This window comes from Bombina bombina, chromosome 2 (assembly GCF_027579735.1).
Source record: "Bombina bombina isolate aBomBom1 chromosome 2, aBomBom1.pri, whole genome shotgun sequence".
Classification (NCBI taxonomy): Eukaryota; Metazoa; Chordata; class Amphibia; order Anura; family Bombinatoridae; genus Bombina; species Bombina bombina.
Window position 1 is genome coordinate 713908625 of NC_069500.1, and position 20413 is coordinate 713929037.

At 35.3% G+C, this 20413-nt stretch overlaps 2 protein-coding genes across 3 annotated transcripts in view; one reads left to right on the plus strand and one right to left on the minus strand.

The window, feature by feature from the left end:
* The window catches only part of CSKMT (citrate synthase lysine methyltransferase), a 36494-nt gene extending 27600 nt beyond the window's left edge, over positions 1–8894 (minus strand). Inside the window, exons 1-2 of one of the 2 annotated variants that reach the window (XM_053702716.1) lie at positions 8802–8894; positions 6563–6708 (exon numbers count right to left, since the gene is read on the minus strand). In XM_053702716.1, the coding sequence (XP_053558691.1) occupies positions 6563–6653 (91 nt within the window). In that variant the 5' untranslated portion in view covers positions 6654–6708; positions 8802–8894. Of the gene's footprint in view, positions 1–6562; positions 6709–8443; positions 8782–8801 lie in introns of those variants that run through there. The other variant, XM_053702715.1, reaches the window with a different exon arrangement.
* Positions 8895–9988: 1094 nt separating this feature from the next.
* On the plus strand, positions 9989–14691 carry TOMM5 (translocase of outer mitochondrial membrane 5). Its single transcript, XM_053700641.1, has 2 exons — positions 9989–10229; positions 14064–14691. The coding sequence occupies exons 1-2, from the start codon at positions 10109–10111 to the stop codon at positions 14096–14098; spliced, it is 156 nt and encodes a 51-aa protein (XP_053556616.1). The 5' UTR covers positions 9989–10108; the 3' UTR covers positions 14099–14691.
* The last annotated feature ends 5722 nt before the right edge of the window (positions 14692–20413 follow it).

A 20413-nucleotide genomic window follows, 5' to 3' on the forward strand; every position in this document is an offset into this window, starting at 1 on the left:
TAGAGTTAAAAATAAAAGCTAGAAAAGCAGGAAATTGTAATAATTTCTTCTTCCCAAAGTATATGTGTAATAACATCAAATTCTGCAATTGGTTAACTAATGCCTGGAGAATCTTTCTAGCCAATAATTCTAGTTATGCTGATAAAACAGAGATTCTCTGGGAAACAGGCAAAGCGGTACTCCGAGGGGAGATTGTGGCCTATATGTCAAAATTAAAAAAGAAGTTCCTGGCACGAGAGGTACAATTAGCAAAACAACTTAAAAATGCATATAACACTTACTTGTCTAATCCACAACCCAACACATGGGGCAAATATAAACAGTCAAGAGAGGAAAGAGAAATATTTTTAAAACAGAAATGGACAAGGGAAGATTTAAAAGCTAGGGCGACCTTCCAAGGCCCGAAGGGTATGTGTGCAGGGTATCTGGCAAAGTTGATTAAAACAAGAAATAATAAAAACATGATTTCAAATATAAGGGAAGGAGCTAGTTTACACTCAAAGGCATCTGAGGTTAGACAAGCATTTTTTAGATACTACCAAAAACTGTATTCTGCTGAAGATATAGATATAGTTGCTAAAAACAAATTTTGGCAAAGCATTACAGTGCCCAGAGTTTCATCAGAGGCTCTCAAGGAGATCAATCAAAGAATATCTGAAGGGGAAATAGATAAAGCTATAAAAAAATTGAAAAACAATAAAGCTCCGGGCCCTGATGGGCTTCCAGCCGAATTTTACAAAAGCATCAGAGTAGATATTGTTGATATGTTAGGTAAACTTTTTAATGATTATTATGTCAATAATAGCAATCAATTAAAATATTTCACTAGTTCAATTGTTATGTTGATTCATAAGAAAGGTAAAAATCGTGAAGAATTAGGGTCTTATAGACCAATATCTTTGTTAAATGTAGACTATAAAATTTTAATGGTAATAATGGCAGACAGATTGAAAAGGGTGATAGGTGAGGTCATACACCATGACCAGTCAGGCTTTATGCCAGGCAGGAATGTGGTCAGAAATATACGACGCATACTGACAACAATAGACTTTTACTATAACAAATTCTTGGGACATAAGCAACATATTAAAGGTGACCTGGCCCTCCTTGCACTAGATGCGGAAAAAGCATTTGATGCTATTACATGGGACCATCTATTCACGGCACTTGATAAATTCGGCCTACAAGGTAATTTCTTTAATTTAACCAAAGCAATTTATAATAACCCTAACTCACAACTACTAGTAAATGCAGAACTCTCGCAATATATAACATTACATAAAGGGACAAGACAGGGATGCCCATTATCGCCACTCCTGTTTAATATTTCTATTGAACCCTTGGCAATTCTTTTAAGGCAAGAGTTAACAGGCATCCGGCTTGGCAAACAGAATATTAAAATCTCATTATATGCAGATGATTTACTATTGTATCTATATAACACGATTGAAAGCATTCCAAAATGTCTTAATATAATAGGAACCTATAGTAGATTTTCTGGGTATAGAATGAATTTGCAGAAATCGGAGATTCTCTGGTTACAGAAAAATAACAAGAGCTATACCAAGCATGGATTTTATGAAGTGCAACAGTTAAAATACCTAGGTATAAATATATGTAAAAATCCGAATGAATGGTACAAAATAAACTATGAAAACCTATTGGATAAACTACCTCAAGATTTAGCAAAATGGAGTATGTATAAATTGTCACTCTCAGCAAAGATAATGGTAATTAAAACAATTATATTTCCCAAATTTTTATTTTTGCTTCAAAACTTGCCCCTATTTATACTAAGATCAGACCTACATAGGTTCAATAAATCAATATCCCAATTTTTATGGAACAATGGTAAATCTCGTTTGGTATTAAATAAACTGATTCAGCGTATAAAAGAAGGCGGTCTGGCACTTCCTTGCCTTAAAACATATAATTTGGTGACCCTAGTTAAATTCGCAGTAGACTGGCTGGTAGAGGGGGATTACGTCACTTATTATAATCTGGAATCAGAAGTAATCACGCCTTATAATCTTAAGTCATTATTGCACGTAGATAAAAAATTAATCCCTAACAATATTTCCAATTTACTAACATTTAAGAATGTTATTGTAGCCTGGCAGAAATATTGTACCCTCTTAAACTGTCAATATCATATTTCTAGTCATTGTCCTATTATGGGCATGCCCGACTTTTTGCCTGGTCTGTCAGACCCGGTATATAAAACTTGGAGGGAGAAAGGCTTAAAGAATTGGTCCCAATTCAGGCAAGCTGATACAATATATATATAAAGTCTTTTCGAGATTTGGCAACTGAGTTTCAACTGAATCCTAAAAACTTTTATGCCTATTTACAGAGCAGGAGTTATCTTAATCAACTACGCCAACGTTTTGGGTCTGAGTGGGAGTGGTCAGAAATAGACTCTGGGCTAAAATTATACAAAGCTGGGAAGAGATCAATTTCTATATGGTACAACATGTTATGTAACATATCTGGGATGATGCAAGTGGAAAAAATTACAACCTACATGAATAGGTATTTCCCGCAGGTGCAATCACAAGAGGTTAAAAAAAGTTTTATTATTTTGGATATGGCTACGTCAGTGCATAGTTGGAAAGAGTCTCAATATAAACTATTAAATAATTATTATTTAACCCCTGACAAAATTAATAAATGGGCTGATAAAACACTATGCTGTAAATGTTTTAAATGTAAAGCTGAGACTGCTGATATTATCCATTGTCTTTGGGCTTGCCCAAAAGTATTGCAATTTTGGGGAAAAGTTAATTACTGGCTTAATAAATTTTTAAGTATTAAAATATCTTTGACTACAGTCAATGTTTTCCTGTTATATGATGAAGGTGATAATAAATCAGATAAACTTCTTATAAATTTGGCTATTTTAGCCGCTCGTAACATAATATTTAAAAGATGGAATGCATCAGAAGAGCCTAGTTTGAAAGAATTTATTAATACAATGGATACGCAGATGACGATTGAGCTATTTAATATTAGACCCTACTCAGAAAAGAGACTTAAGGCTTTCTTTTCAAAATGGTTAAATATAATCAGGGAAAAGCCATTGATAGTACAAAAGCAACTCATACTACCCTTACAAAATTCCCCCGAATTCATGTTACTTTTGTTAAAAAACAAAATACCCCAAGAGTGGGGCACGGGCTAACTTGATATCCCGGGGTAAGATAACTTTACTGGGCTAAATAAATATTACATGTGGCAACTTGATTATGTTCAAACAGCACTTCGAACAAATAGGGAGGAGGGAAGTGGAGTTGGGGTCTTTTTTTTTTTTTTTTCTCTATTATTGTTGTTTCTTTTTTTTTTTCTTTTTTTTTTTTTCATTTATTTGTTTATTGTTTGTTTGTTTGTTTGTTTTGTAGATTGTGTTTCAAGTATTGTCTCCAGATGGGGTCTTATTATAATAGGTAAAAGCCCCAAAAGCAAGATATACAATTTGAGAAATGACTTTAGATAATTCAGCTACCACTGTAATGTCCAAGTTTCTACAGGAAGGGTTCTCTCTATAGTGACATAGTCCCAACAGGGTAATTGAATGTTTGCTGAGGTAGAGTCTAATTTGAAAGTTGAAGAAACATCTGAATATAGGTTGTGGTTTTTTATGTGTATTAGCACTCTGATAGATATTCCATAATTAGTGTAAACACCCTGTGTGGTGAAATGCTAGCCCAAAATGTCGGGCTAAAATTTTGTTTTGGTATACCCTGCGTGGTGAAAGGTAAGCCGAATTGTAAGGCTGCTATTTTGCTTTTGGTCAATAAATTAAAAAAGAAAAAAAAAAGAATGGAACTGCAATCTATTTGCTTAGCTATGTTTATTTAACAGGCATCCTTACTATTATCAGCAGAACATGATGTATTTAACAGAAGAAATACACAACATTTTTAGAAATCCTTGAACAACTCAAATTGTTTAGCAAGCGATCATTAGGTGTACATAAGATGAAATCTTATATTTAATATTTATAAATATTTCATCTTATGTACACCTAATGATCGCTTGCTAAACAATTTGAGTTGTACAAGGATTTCTTGCCCCTGGCCCAGATCCTGGGTTTTTTTTCTAACGTTTTTTTCTAGCGTTCACTACCTGAAGAAATGTTTTGAATTTAGGTGGAAAGTTTTGCCACTGGCACTTTGGTTTTTTAGACTTTTAGCATTAATCAGGTGTTTAGCACAAATACACATTGATTACACACGCAAATTAACTATGTGTTTGGAATCCCACTATTTTTCACCAAGATTCCATTTTGTTTTTTGTTTCACGATTCCAGTTTCACCAAACCACTCACATTAATTCATTTTTTACCCTTCACTTCACATTCCACCCATTCTAATTTACTACACTCATCCATTTATTAATTGGGTAAACATAGGTAAATCCTTACCCACCAAAAAATAAATAAAAGTGGCGCTAACTCCCTCTTAAAATATAATAAAATCGCTAATGTCAATTCTGTTTATCAATTTTTACAACAAACATGTGTGGTATCCAACAAATGTTAAATAAATAAATCAAATCCCTGTATGCAATTATAGGGTAATCAAAACAGAATACACACAAATCAATATTAAAACAAATGGAATAACAAAAACGTTTTACCACTTTCCAAAAGATGTCAGTCCATAAATCATTATAGTCCTCTGCTGCTTGTTTACCAAATGGATCCTTCACACCAAATGAAGTAGGGCAAAAACTTTCACTCTGAAAAAGAAAAAAGCGCAAAGAGAGACTCAAGTGCAATAAATAACACAAACGCTGCTGCTCTTAAAAATATGCACTTACAATGTTTTATTAATAATACAGCAGTTTAAAAACACAGCTTTCTCCTTTAGGGTAAAATATCCAAATACTCAGCTGCTCCGGTCTGTTTTCACAGCCTAGTTGTCTTTTTTTCTTTTTTTCCAACGGACATTGGAAAAAAAGAAAAAAAGACAACTAGGCTGTGAAAACAGACCGGAGCAGCTGAGTATTTGGATATTTTACCCTAAAGGAGAAAGCTGTGTTTTTAAACTGCTGTATTATTAATAAAACATTGTAAGTGCATATTTTTAAGAGCAGCAGCGTTTGTGTTATTTATTGCACTTGAGTCTCTCTTTGCGCTTTTTTCTTTTTCAGAGTGATAGGTAAATCCTTAGCTGAGAGCCCGGCTTTTTATTAATTTATCTAGTCCGATCCTTAACTCTATTTTAATCATTTTATACATTGTTTTATCCAATTGTAATGTTTTAAGATTACTTGAATTAATACATAATCATTTATTTCCGCTATCTGTCGTCCCTATTGGAGTGTGCATGTACGCTTCCTCTTAGTTTTTAAGTTTTATTGTGTAAGAATTTTATTGTCATTTATTGGTTGTTTTAGAGTGTAACAGCAATTCTCTTTTTGGACCATGGATCCATGATAAACTGTTGTATTTATGTATTAAGTGTATCAGCCTTTGTAATTATATGTATATATATATGTAATAAAGTGTTACATTTAACTTATTGTTATAATTGGTATTTGAAGCTTTGACCTTAGACCCTGCCTACCACTGTTTGGCGCTCTGATATATAAACCCCTTTTTTGAATCCACCCTATTGGCAACTAGGTGCCAATGTATTAGAGCTGGAGGTCTGTTGATATATAGTTGGTGCTTAGTGATTACCTTTTCTTTAAGGTTGTGTTAGCTTGATAAAGGGGCAGGAGCCCCGAAACGTTGCTGTATTCTACAATAACGTTTTTCACTTTTTTTTTGTCAGAATATTGAAGTGCAACCTCTATTTTTTCACTGAACAGCTTCACCAGTTCTTGATTATTTTATGAAGCTGATTAAATAAAGCTCCCACCAGCCTCTCCAGCTCTATGAACCTTACCAGCTCCACAAGTTCCTGCATTATGAGATGGAGCGGATTCACTAATGCTCTCTTCCAGCTACACCAGTTCCTATGTTATTCAATGTAGCTGATCCACGAATGCTCCCCCTGCATCTTAAAGGACCAGTCAACACAGTAGATTTGCATAATGAACAAATGCAAGATAACAAGACAATGCAATAGCACTTAGTCTGAACTTCAAATGAGTAGATTTTTTTTCTGACAATTTTAAAAGTTATGTCTTTTTCCACTCCCCCTGTACCATGTGACAGCCATCAGCCATTCACAAATGCATACACACTTATTCTTGCACATGCTCAGTAGGAGCTGGTGATTCAAAAAGTTTAAATATAAAAATACTGCACATTTTGTTAATGGAAGTAAATTGGAAAGTTACAATTGCATGATCTATGTGAATAATGAAAGTTTCATTTTGATTGAGTGTCCCTTTAAGCATGTTAGATGGAGACGCTGGTGTGAGCTTTAGTGAATAAATTGCAAAAAATAATAGATACTTGTAATTCTGAAAAAGATAGAGTGAACTTTAATGATTAAGGTGCATAGAATAGCAAAAGACCTAATTAGATTTACTAACAGCCCCATCCTCACTATTCTTCTTGGCAGTATTCAATTCAATAAGGATAGAAAAAATAAATTAAATGACCAACCTCCCCTCTGAACATTTTGCGTCTCAGTGCAAAGTTTTCTGATTACGGGTTTGTGCACAGATGAGAGACGCAGAAGGCATCGCCAGATCATATCCGCAGATGGAATGGGGCAAGTTATAAGAAACCAACACGACGAAGGTAGTGATCTGTTATGGAAGAAAACAGGTTGAACAGTGTCCAGTTTTACATGTGCATAATGCAGTCAGTATAATCTATTGCACACAAAAGAAAAGCATTAGAAACATAGTGTGTAAACAAACAAGTCCCATAAAAAGTACATTAAAGGAATAGTCTAGTCAAAATTAAACTTTCATGATTCACATAGAGCATGCAATTGTAACTTTCCAATTTACTTCCATTAAACAACTTTCTAATTTACTCCTATTATCAATTTTTCTTCATTTTCTTTTTATCTTTATTTGAAAAAGCAAGAATGTAAGCATAGGAGTCTTCCCATTTTTGGTTCAGAACCTGGGTAACACTTTCTGATTGGCGTCTAAATGTAGCCACCAATCAGCAAGCGCTATCTATGTTCTTAACCAAAAATGGGCCGGCTACTAAGCTCACATTCAAATAAAGATACAAAGAGAATGAAGAAAAAATGATAATAGGAGTAATTTAGAAAGTTGTTTAAAATTGCATGCTCTATATGAATCAGAAAAGTTTGATTTTGACTAGATTATTCCTTTAATGTCAAAATTAAATCCAGTAATGGCCTACATTACAAATAAGAGCACAAAAAGATTGGCATTATCTGGTGTGCTAAATCCCTCACATAAAAGACTTCTATGGGTACGCACTGAAAAACTTGTCATATACCAAATAAGTTTTAAATCCCAGCTGAACATTTATTTCAACAAAACCCTATATTTTAAATGATATATATATATATATATATATATATTACAGCATGTACTTTTAACACTCACAATGACCCAACTGTTTTTAATCCTCACAAAGGGGTTAAAACACATAGTTAAAGTAATGATCAGGAGCTGTAGAGCAATGCTGGTCCCAAGCAGAATCTAGCAGTCACTCAGCAGTAGAAGCACAGCTGATCCTGAGTAGTACTTTTTCCGAGGGGTCAGTGTTTGGGTATAACGAGTGTGAACATTACATGTTCTAATAAAATATAGCATGTATTTTTATCTATAATTATGGCCCTTTAATAGGAGACGAAAGTCAAAATTAAACTTTCATAATTCAGATAGAGTATGCAATTAAAAAAAACCTGTCCAATTTACTTAAAAATGTCCATAATCTTTTTATATGCACATTTTGAGGCACTAGCTCCTACTGAGCATGTGCAAGAGTTCACTGTATATATAAGTATATGTTTTGTGATTGGATCATGGCTATCAAATGAGGGGCGGGGAAAATTAAAGTAACTGAAATTTGTCACAAAAAATACTGCTACTGCATTTTTCATTATGCATGTTAATTATGCTATTCCACTGTACTTTATGGTCCTTTCACTGTTAAATGGCCACTAAAATGTAGGGAATGTAATACCTTTAACACCTGTGACTCTATAATGCTATGTGTTTAACCCCCCAAACGAGGTTAAACAGAGTTAAAGTACAACTCTGGATCAACAGGGATGTGTGCTGATTGGGTGAAGAGCAGTTTCCCTTAAAAACAAACCAGCAATACTCTGCAGCTCCAGAGCAGAACTTTAAATATAAATTTAACACATTTAAAGAGGTTAAACACATAGCATTGTAAAGTGGTAGCTGGAAAAAAATACATGATCTAATGGCTTACACCACTACAGGCCTTTAACCCTAACCACAAGTAACCTGGGCCCCTAAACCACAGAAATAACCTAAACTGTGAACTAACCTGATGCTAATAAATAAAACCAGCCACTGACTCACTCACCGCAAGCAGTATGGATTAGTTTTTAGCAAAAGGCTTATATCGCCAACAGTCCGCACACCAAATTATGCCTCAGTCAAACACAAAAGAACACCCCACTTGTAAGTCCGATAGCATTTTACTTGTATGTACTGCTGAACCAATCAGAAAGATTGATATATGTTATTATTAAATCTAGAGCACTCAGGAGTCAGGCTTGATCTACAAATGTTTTCTGAAGGTGTCTTGAAGAGTAGATGGCGAACTGTTACCACTTCTCTGTAAAGTTTAACAATAATGTACATTAGTTGATACAAAGCTAAGTTTCTTTCCAAGTTTTTTTTTTTTTTTTCATGTGATTTATTCAATATCTCCCCTTTACCAATATGACCGCTCGCAGCTTCAGAACCCACAGGGCAAGGCCATACGTCATCAGAATGTTTGGCTGCTGTTGATGAGATCGAGAGACTATGCCACTTCCCACTTGCAGACAGATATTGTCCTTACTTGTGAATGTGTACGGAATCTAGCTTGCTCAATAATAGCAAGCTAAATCTCATACTACTAATGGACCTTTTGCCCTCTAGTGGTCAGGTCCTATAGGAAAAGAAACTAGACCGTTCATGGTGACAGCGCTAGATCCCATACTGATAACGGGCCTGCGCCCCTAGTGGTCGGCTCTTGTATAGAGATGAGAACTAGATAATTTACAGTGACAGAGCCAAATCACACGGCTTTCTCTATAGTCAGTTTTAGTAGAATTCCTTATCAACAACCTAAACACAACCTCTAGCTAGTCGTCATAACGATTTTGCAGATTCTGATCATCTGTACTGTCACGTCTTATAATGCCAAGCATCTGAAATAGGTAGAGGAGGGATTACCCTCAAATAGCCTATGGTTACTCTACACACCTGCCACCGTCCCTCCGGATACACTAACATGCCCAGGCTCAACAAACCCAGACACCAGTGTCTAGAAAATTCTCATTACTTCCTGGAGTAGTGGTGCTGGCAGTCACGCACACTCACCCTTTTGATCAGAGCACACTTCTGGCACAGCCACTAGTCACTGCCACCAGGCTATGAACTCTCACCCTATATAGTGTTCAACATATGCCCTATATGGCGTTCAGTGCTCTGCTTATTACAGAAGTGTTCTGGGCAATGAAAAGGTTAACACTTCTACAACCATTTAACGTGGTTACCTGTGTAATCTGGGCACGTTTGATACATTACACATGTCCTTGTGACATCGCACTGGGTACCCTCAATGCTTATATATTCACACACTCTATGTCACAGTGCCAAATAGTATGGTGACAAACAAAGCCGGAGGAGATGAATGGAGAAATGTGAACGAGAAAGTAAGAGGGGAAGACAGGAAATAAGTGAGAGAAGAGAAAGATGATAGGGAGAAAATGTTGAGGAGATGGGAAAGAGGAAACATGTAGCAATTGTACCACACACATATATTTACTAAAGCGATCTCATGATTTGCTGCTTACTGTAGCTGTACCTTGTGATCACTGCAATCAATCACGTGACTGGTGTGACGTCACAGGCTCTTTAGCCGAATGGGATCTAGTTGCTACTACACATCTTTTCTCGTGTTTCTTCTGACCTCCAGCTACAGCGGTGCTGTGATTATTTGTGGTGCTGGTTAGCGTCGTTTTCCTGTATTCTAGCAATGTTCCGACTCGAGGGATTGGGCCCTAAGGCTGACCCGGAGGAGCTGCGCAAGAAGATGCGACGAGACGTGCTGCTGTCCGTCAGGAACTTCCTGGTATATGTAGCCATACTGAGAATCAGTGAGTAAGGGGAGAACGTACGAAAGGGCATCATTGCATTGGGCATCTCTGTGTAATTTTCAGATTAAGTTGTACGTGATACATTTGTTGGTTGGCACAAATACTCCTGTGTGTTCGGTACATTCCCTTGCTATTACATTTGGAAATAGAGAATAGAATAGGACGAATGCTCGCTGAATTAACCCACGTGTTACTGTAACCTTGAACATGCTACCTCCTACCTAGAGAGAATCTACAACATTTAGAAATAACGATACTATGGCAATCTGACTTGAAATATTGTAACTTACTGCCGTGCATATACATTATTGTACAGTATAATATTTTGCCCCAGTTTGAGGAAGTCACATTGGATGTGGGTAGTAAATTAAACAGACATTAGTTTAATACACCGTTTCTCAGACAGCATAAACTTTTCTTCAGTTATAGGTCAGCTAATTTGTCAGTCAAGGTGTGCTCTTTTCTCCTGCTGCTTTCAAGTGACATTAAAGGGGCAATATACACCAATTTTCATTTAACTGCATGTAATAGACACTATAAAGAATCATATGCACAGATACTGATATAGAAATTAAGTGTAAAACCTTTTTTAAAAACTTACATAGAAGCTCCCAATGTAACACTGTTGATAAGATAAACCTAGGACACCGGCTGAACGGGACTGAGAGCAGAACCTCCCCTGCATATGAAAAGACCCATTATACAAACGGAAGCAGTCTGAAGTATGTATACATCAGTATATATATCTAAAAATTTGGGGCTTGGTTAAGTTTGAAAATCAGCACAATGTTTTTTTCAAAATAAGCAAAACTATACATTTTTTTTTTTTTTTTTTTTTTTTTTTTTACAAAAACACACCCAGGCGGGCTATATAAAATGGATCATCTACAAAACGTATGCAAAGAAAAATCTGATGCATAATGTCCATTTAAAAATAATGTGCAATTATATTGTACCTTCATGTCTGGAAAGAATTTTGCAAATCCTCAGCTTTATTTTATCAAATAATGATAATGTTAGGCCCCCCCCCCCCCCACACACACACACACACACAAGTTTCCTTGTCCCATAGAACAAAAGAAACCTCACTAACTAATCACAAACTAATAAACATAGGAAGTTGTGACTTTGACTAGAGCAGGTCACTGTTTGCTCTGTTACTGTACAACCTGAGGTAGTCCTAGTACTCAAAGAGACACAACTATAATATTGGTTTCCCTTTGATGTTTTCCAAATCACTTGTACATATGGCAGAGTATAAAGCAGCTCTGCCAATGTTATTGAAATGCTAATTATGACAGGGGGGTTAAATAGAAACAAGCAGCTATTTGACATATAAAATCTCTTTCCCTCATACCCCCACAGGGAGATTATTCAGTGCTACTGTTTCCTTTTTACAGGAAAATATTTTACTCATATTTTCATTGTAGGTTTGGAAACATGTAAAAAGCCCTTTAAAGACTGGGCTTTAAAGCCGTTATGACGGAATAGAACGTCATAGCTAACGGCTGTCCTGAAGCCTTCTGTGCTGTCAGGACTTGATCGCGGTCTTGGGGGCGTTCCTAGGGTTGTAGGGGTGCCCCCCAGACGCGATCCAATAATTGAAATCTTGCGATCGTGTGGTTTTAATTTGTCTACATCGGAACAGTTGTTCCGATGTAGGCACTTTAGCCCTGACACGAAAGGGTTAACATATGATGTATATGTTTTATAAAATTTCAATAAAAACTTTATATAAAAAAAAAAACAAAAAAACATTACTGCTGTGAAGTTACTGTAGGATTTGACACAGCCAGTAGTACCCATGGCACACAACTTGGAATTAAAGGTAAGGTGCTCTAAATTATTTAGAACAATGTAGCACTGTATGTTTATTTATCAAATAATTATTTCAATGAAGTAATTTGTTATTCTGCTGTAAAAATAAAGTTTTCTGTGATCCCCCGCGCTAGAGGCAAGAGTTTGGTAGCCTAGTTGGTGGGACTCCCAGGCTTCATGAGATTGCCAGTGACTTCACCCAATTTGGACCTGATGATGTCACAAAGGGGCAGAACCGTGAAGGTTTAGTGTAGCTGCAAGGGAGCTGGATGGGTGGATGTTCTTCAGACCCCTCAATCTCAGCTCCCTTAGCAGCTACAAACCTCCCAATGTTCTTCAGACCCCTCAATCTCAGCTCCCTTAGCAGCTACAAACCTCCCAAGACCCCTGATTTGGAAGATAATTGACTGCTCTTGGTTGTCTTGGAGCAGTACCATACAGCAGATATTTTAAAATTAAAGTCCAAAAAAATCACATGGGGATTTGCTTGGGAATGGGTCATTATATGTGCAATAAAAAAATTCTGATATGTCTAGAGACCCCTAATAAAGTTTATTATAGTACGAAAATCCCTTTGTAAAAAAAAAAAATGGATTTTGTCTGTATAGTTAGGTGATAACTGTACGCCTTGTAAGAAAAAAAGTGCTTTTATTTTTCTACTCTAAAATGGGGCCTCTCCAATCTACATTATAACCCCCAAAAGCCTGTATGGGCCACTATTTCACATGTGGCTAACCTTGATGACAATTTAGTAAGGAGATCACTTGGGCACTTTTAATATTGTTTGCTAAAATCTCAGCAAAAATTATACATTTTTGTTACAACTTCTGTCGCAGCCATCTCACATGCCATGAATTATAAATATAATAATGCTATATTGTAAATCTGCTGGACCTGCTGAAAAAAATATATAATTTGTGTGGGTCACTCATTGAAATTTGACTTGCAATATGCTATACATGTAGGTAGCAAAAAAGTTCAAAATTGTCTCAGTACTGAGGGGAAAAAAGGCTTAGCAGCGAAAGCGTTAATAAGATTCCAGTCATGTATACAACCAGCACTGTTTAAAAATGTATTGGACATTTTTGTGTATGAAATGGCTGTTTTTGCTCATTGATTAAAAAACATTTAAATGGGCTAAGCTTGTAGAAAGAGCAGACATCTTTATCTGTTCTATTTCTCTATATATGTGTCTCTTTATCACATTTCTTTGTTTACACAAAGGTTGATACTGAGAGAGTAATTGAAAAACTAACATTTTAGCATGTTACTTCTTTTGTAATAATATGGCTATGGAGCAGTTTTTTGGGTATCACTGGATTGTCTCACTGGCATCCAGTACTTGCCATGTGTGATACCAGCATGCATTGCAGCAGGCTAGTATTTAGGTTTCACTTTCAGTATATAATCACTGACTGGCTGTCATGATTATATACACAGTAAGTGTCATTTTTGACAGTTACTGTACTGTTGCCTGCTAGCTTCATCTGCAGGCTTCCAGCGGCAGCAAGAGATACCTGCTTGCTGATCACTGTGTATCTCATACATGGAGGCACCCCGCTGACAGGCCTGGGATCACAGGGGCAACCTGTCCCTTCAATTGCTATCCTTGGGTGTCCTCCTTTATGCTATTTCTTCAAAGCCTCACTCCTGAGAATGGCGTGCTTGCAGCCCAGGAGCACAGCCTGCGTACAGGGTATGGCGCTAGTCATTAAGAAGCTAGCAAGAACATTAAGAGGCCAGGCATACGTTTTTAGGACACAGAATGGGTGTTATATGTATAATATTCACAAAGATGAGTTAAAGTTTCTGGATATAGAAAACCATTGTTTGGTAAATATTTTATACCTCAGTGTTCTCATTAATGTAATAAATTACTGCAAAATGTTTGTTATGCAAATATCAACAGCTTGACATACATACTTGACATACATATGCCTGCAAAAAAAACCTTTTTTGGGGTGGGGGTCCCCTCTACCAGCATGAATAACTCACTTTATTTCTCTTCTTTTACAGCACCATATGTCTTGAAGAAATTGGACAGTATATGAGAAAGCAGTTTCTTCAGGAAATAGAACACCAATGGGCGTTATTAAGAGGACCGGACATTTTTTTTTTTTTTTTTTATTATTATTTTTTTTTTTTTAATAACAATCAAGGAACAAAGAAAAAAAATGCTTGCTGGATGGAAATCACTTCTTCTAAAAAGAAATGTTACTTTCTTATGACGCAAATATTATTCGGCACGGTATAACTACGATGGAAAAAATTGCACAACACCCCTTCTAAATAGCAAAGTCATGCAGCTGTGGCACCATTCAAAGTTTAGTGATCATGCTTTTCTTCAGAGAACTACTATTGTTTACTATACTCTTGGAGTATTGCAATGCCTTTTGAAGCTACCTCTGAACTATAGGGCTGTAGCATGCCTTTAAACTGATTGCAAGACTGCTTGATTCATCTGTGCAGTCTTAAAGCAAACTGATAGGAGATGAGGTTTTATTTTATTTTTTTTATTTTAATAAATAACTAGTGTTGAGTGCATCATTCTTTCATTTTTGGAAATTACATTAGTAAAAGTATGTTCTAAACTGTTCAAAAAGATTAAATAACAATTATTAAAAAAAAAATGAAATTTCCTTGATCATTGTGTGAATATGTTTATTATATCAAAGAAAAACAATACTATCCTCTAGTTAATTATCAAAATCTTGCCAACGTGAAGGGGTGGGGGGTATTATTGAGCCTTAAATTGCAATCTGTATGTCTTTTTAGAAAAGAAAAGAAAAAAACAGGCCTATTGTTCTAGATCTGTATAGAGGGGTTAAAGTCAGTGTAAATTGTGCCTGCTTTGCATGTTTGTTTGTTTTTTTTTATTTGGGGAAGGGGGTTAAATGCAAAGGGATGTTTGTTTTTTACCTACCACAGAGGGGGTTTATTGAGAGTAATTTATTAACACAATATACAGTTCAGATTACCCTTCTGGAGTATTACAATATTTTGTGATTTGGTTTTATATACTTATTATAACTGTTCAAAGAACATTGTTTTATCCTTCCTTTAGTTAAGAGGTTGTGGAGCATACCCTCATGCTTAAAGGCACTGTCAATAGGGTTGCCACCCAGCCGGTATTTTACCGACACAGCCTGTATTTTTAAGGTTCATGTCAATGTAGAAAATAAATATTGGAAGAAAGCCCCTGTCAAAGTGAAACTTCTTCTGAGTAGGATGAGTACTAATTATAAACAAATGAGCATTTAAAATCAGTCATATCAGCTTTAGTTTTTGAGTTATGCTGTTTAATTATTTATGTTAATTAGCATGGCCGGTATTTTCTTCCAAGAAAGGTGGCATCCCTAACTGTTAAGTCCAAAAAAACAACTTTCCAATTTACTTTTATCACCAATTTTGCTTTGTTCTCTTGGTATTTTTAGTTGATAGCTAAACCTAGGAAGGCTCATATGATTTAGAAGCCCTTGAAGGATGCCTCTTATCACATGCTTTTTTTATTTGCTTTTCACAACAGAGAAGAGCTAGTTCATGTCAGCCATATAGATAACGTGATCACGCCTATGGCTTTTGGCAGACACTGCACTAATTTGCTAAAATGAAAGTCAATAGATAATAAAAAAATGTAATGTGATCAAGGGGCTGTCAGAAGATGCTTAGATACAAGGTAATCACAGAGCTAAAAACTATATTAATATAACAGTGTTGGTTAAAACTTGGAAATGGGTAATAAAGGGGTTATCTGTCTTTTTAAACCACAAAAATTCTGGTGTTGTCTGTCCCTTTAAAGGGATATTAAACCATAAATACATGCTTAACATAATGATGTATTCCATGCAAATATTAGCCTTAGAATAATATGTAGATGTATGTTTTACATTAATATTGTTTAAATATTAGTTCTATAAAGTAATGGGACCCGCCATGTTTGAATAGTTTCTATTTATCTCTGTATTCTGCTGAAAACAATGGGGGGAAAGATATATAAAAAAAAGTTTATGTAAACAAGGCTGTGTGGAAACCCACAAAATCATGTTTGTATTGGTCTATGTTGCCTGTTTTATATCTGTTCCTAATTGTTCGCAACAGGACAGTGAGATAAGGTTAAAACTTAAGTTTAGACATGGCGGCGGCCATTACCTTATAGAAACTCAGTGGAATTAAAAAAAAAAAAAAGTTAAATTACAGGCAAAAGGAACAAAAATAATGTAAGTATATTACAAAGTTGTTTTTTTAACTACACATAATTAATCATTTTTACATTACAATCCTATAATGACTAATATCCCTTTTAAAGGGACAGTCAACACCAAAATTGTTATTGTTTAAAATATATATATACATATATATATATATATATATATATATATATATATATATATATATAGTGCCTTTTACTACCCATTCCCCAGCTTTGCACAACCAACATTGCTATAAAATATACTTTTAAACCTCTAATTTTTTTACCTGTTTCTAAGCCACTACATACAGCCTCTTATTACATGTTTTATCACAACAGGAGACTGCTAATCCATGTGAACCATATAGATGACGTGCTCTCTCTAGTGGATTTGTGGCTGACACTGCACTAATTGGCTAAAATGCAAGTCAATAGATAAAAAAAAAAAAGAAAGCCATGTGATCAGGGGGCTGTCAAAAGAGGCTTATATACAAGGTAATCACAGAGGTTAAAAGTTTATTAATATAACCATGTTGGCTGTGCAAAATTGGGGAATGGGTAATAAAGGGTTTATCTATCTTTTTAAACAATAACATTTTTTGGAGTTGACTGTCCCTTTAAAGTAAAAAAATGAAATGTGCATGTAAACCTTTCAATACTGAATAGAAATATGTTTATATTAGAGACAAATGTTTCTAGTAAAATGTTATTACTCTTTCAGGAGCATATGAACATATGCTTTGTGTGCCCAGTGAACCTGCATTTAAACACTATTGTCAGGGAGCTGGTGAGGGCGTGTATTGTATGAGTGATACAAATCTCTGCCAGTATTCAGCAGTAATGGAGATTGAATGGGAGTGCATAATATATGCCCCTTAAACAGTCACACATTTTACTAGAAGCATTTATGACGATACAAATATATTGTAAAACGCTTCTTTTCAAAATTGAAATGCACTCATACAAGGTTCAGATTTGATTATTATGTCCCTTTTAATATGTATAAAGTAGCATATGTAAAAACCCCTCTAGAGAAAAGTGCATTATCTCCAAACTATATCTAACTTTCCAAGACAATAAATATAACACTAAATCTGCTATAGTCACACAATGGGAAAATTATATTGAGATCTCTCTCCCAAAAAAAGAATGTGATCAAATACTACACGATTCCTGTTAGTACAGATCTTAGGGAAAACTGCATAAAAACATAATTCAGATGGTACATGACTAGGGATGGGCGAATGTGTTTATATTCAAATTCGAATGTTAGAACCAATGTTTTGTAGAAATTCGATTTACATAATAGAATGTTGATAAGAACGAATATTCTTAAAAATTCTATTAACGAATGTTATTTACAGTTTTCGAATGCCACATTTATAAAACACAATTGTAGACTAGAAATACTATTTCAAATTCGAATTTAGCATTCAAATTCGAATATTACATTTATTAAACACAGTTGTGGACTAGAAATTAGGGATGCACCGAAATTTCGGCTGCAGAAAGTTTCGGCCGAAAATGGCATTTTTGGTTATTTTGGTTTTGGGTTTTTTTGCCTTTTATTTTTGGTAAAATTGTGTAGCAAATTTCAAATTTGATGCCAGCCTAGAGCTGCTGTTTGAGTTCTTTACTTGACACTTACTGTTTTGCATATAATAATAGTTTTATAGGACTATACTTCATTTTGATGATTGGTAAAAAAAAAAAAAAAAAAAGTTAAATCTGATTCTGTTACACAGAACTAAATAAAGAATAATACTACCGTTGCACCAAAATTTGTGCCCCCGAAAATGTTCAATTCCAATTTCGGCCCAAAGAGGACCAAAATGGCTAAAAATGTACAGCCTCCCTTGTTCTATTGAGTTACATGTCTATCCTTAGCATAAGGTGAGCAGCACACACATAAGTACCATGACATGATGATATTTAAAACCAGCAGTGCCCTTTTTTTTTTTTATTTTATTTAAAAGAAGGAAACCAAAGTTCTGAATACAGTATTCAAAGGAGGATACGTTTATAAACACTTGATATTATCAGACACAGCCCTAAGCACACACAGTAAATATGTATAAGCCTTTTATACAGTGCTCATACATCAGCCTCTTGTGCATAGACATTCTATTCGCCTGAGGCAAATATGCATGCACACTATAGATGCATAAGCCCCAAGCTCGCACACAGTTGGTACAAATTAGCACCCACCAGACAGTGTATACAAAAAAGCACAGTAACTTTCTATAACCACCTTGCATGTAAGGTCATAGCTAAGTCCGGTGGTCCTGGTGATAGGTGACAGGCAGACTCCATTTGGGGCTCCAGACATATAATCTGACTGGTCAGTGTGAGACCCGAACCAGGAACTAGGCGGAGATACGATAAGAGAGGATCAGGTGCAGCCACGCCCATCGCACGGATAACTACACCCAAAAACAAAACACGTCCACCTCATATTGTTTGGCTATAACCACGCTCTCCCTTGTAGAGCTCCAGTTTCACTGCAGATCATGCACTACTGTACAAGTCACCACACCCATGTGTTGGAGCTTTCCCGCCTACAAGCTCAGCTACACACACACACACACACACACACTGTAGTTAAAAAAGAACAAAAAAAATCGGTTTCGGGCCAGGGGCATCCTGAATTTTCGGTTTCGGACCAGAATTTTCATTTCGGTGCATCCCTACTAGAAATACTATTTCGAATTTGAATCTTACATTCTAATTAATATTTTTGAATTTTATTGAAAAACGAAAATTCGAAAATAGAGTGTTATTTAAACATACGATTCGAACGAATGTATCAAAATTGTTTTTAAATTTCGAATTTTTAGAAACATTCGCCCATCCCTATACATGACACCTATAAGAACATAGGAAATTTTGTTGTTGTTTTTGTTGCTAATTTTGTTTTCTTAGAGGGGAATTCACTAGTTAAGCTGGGTTTGCACATCCTTTAGCGCTTATAATTTCCTTTTTTCTGCACCTATAAGAACATCCCACTACTAATCTACCAAATCCAGACTTTGATATAGAGGCTGTGGAGTACAAGGTTCTTATAGACATGTGGTAGGACTGCGTTAAAATTAGGGACATATGGAACCAACTAAATAATCTACTAAGGCGGTTGCTAGATGAACCTATAGCCCTTACCATTTTCCAGGCACTTTTGAACCGGGGAGATTCCACAGTTAAACCAAACAATTAATAAATGTATTAAAATCTTATGCACAGCTACTAGAGTTTGTATAGCGAGACATTGGAAGGAAGGCCCACCTGTTTAGAGGGAGGTGTTAGACAAGATCCAAGACATATACGGCATGACTGAGAGGGTGGCCTGGATTATGTATAATTCGCCATGAGTTAGGAAGATGGAACATAGGCATTTAGAGAATCAAAGTTTTATACAGGTGCATAGCAAATAAGCCTATTCAGTAAACAGAATAGTAAAAAAATTGCACCCCTGAACCATTGAGCCCAAAAAAAAAGATGTTAATTAGACTCTTTAAACACAAATGATAACCCCATTTAAATAGTTAAACTGTTTGTTTTAGGATTTATTAATTAAAAAATACAAGAAAAATGTTCCTAAAATATGTAAGAGTGATATATCTTCAATTATGGAATGCAAGAGCTCAGTGATGCATTGATTCTACCTAAATTAGTATAAAGTATCAGAAGTATGCGAGAGACTTTTGTACAACCACTGTATAACAAGTTGAAGTCAACACAAAAAGACTCATGAAAGAAACTTATTCGGTCATTGCTTTCATAACCATATATTGTTGGTCAATACAGGGAGTGCAGAATTATTAGGCAAGTTGTATTTTTGAGGATTAATTTTATTATTGAACAACAACCATGTTCTCAATGAACCCAAAAAACTCATTAATATCAAAGCTGAATAGTTTTGGAAGTAGTTTTTAGTTTGTTTTTAGTTATAGCTATTTTAGGGGGATATCTGTGTGTGCAGGTGACTATTACTGTGCATAATTATTAGGCAACTTAACAAAAAACAAATATATACCCATTTCAATTATTTATTTTTACCAGTGAAACCAATATAACATCTCAACATTCACAAATATACATTTCTAACATTCAAAAACAAAACAAAAACAAATCAGTGACCAATATAGCCACCTTTCTTTGCAAGGACACTCAAAAGCCTGCC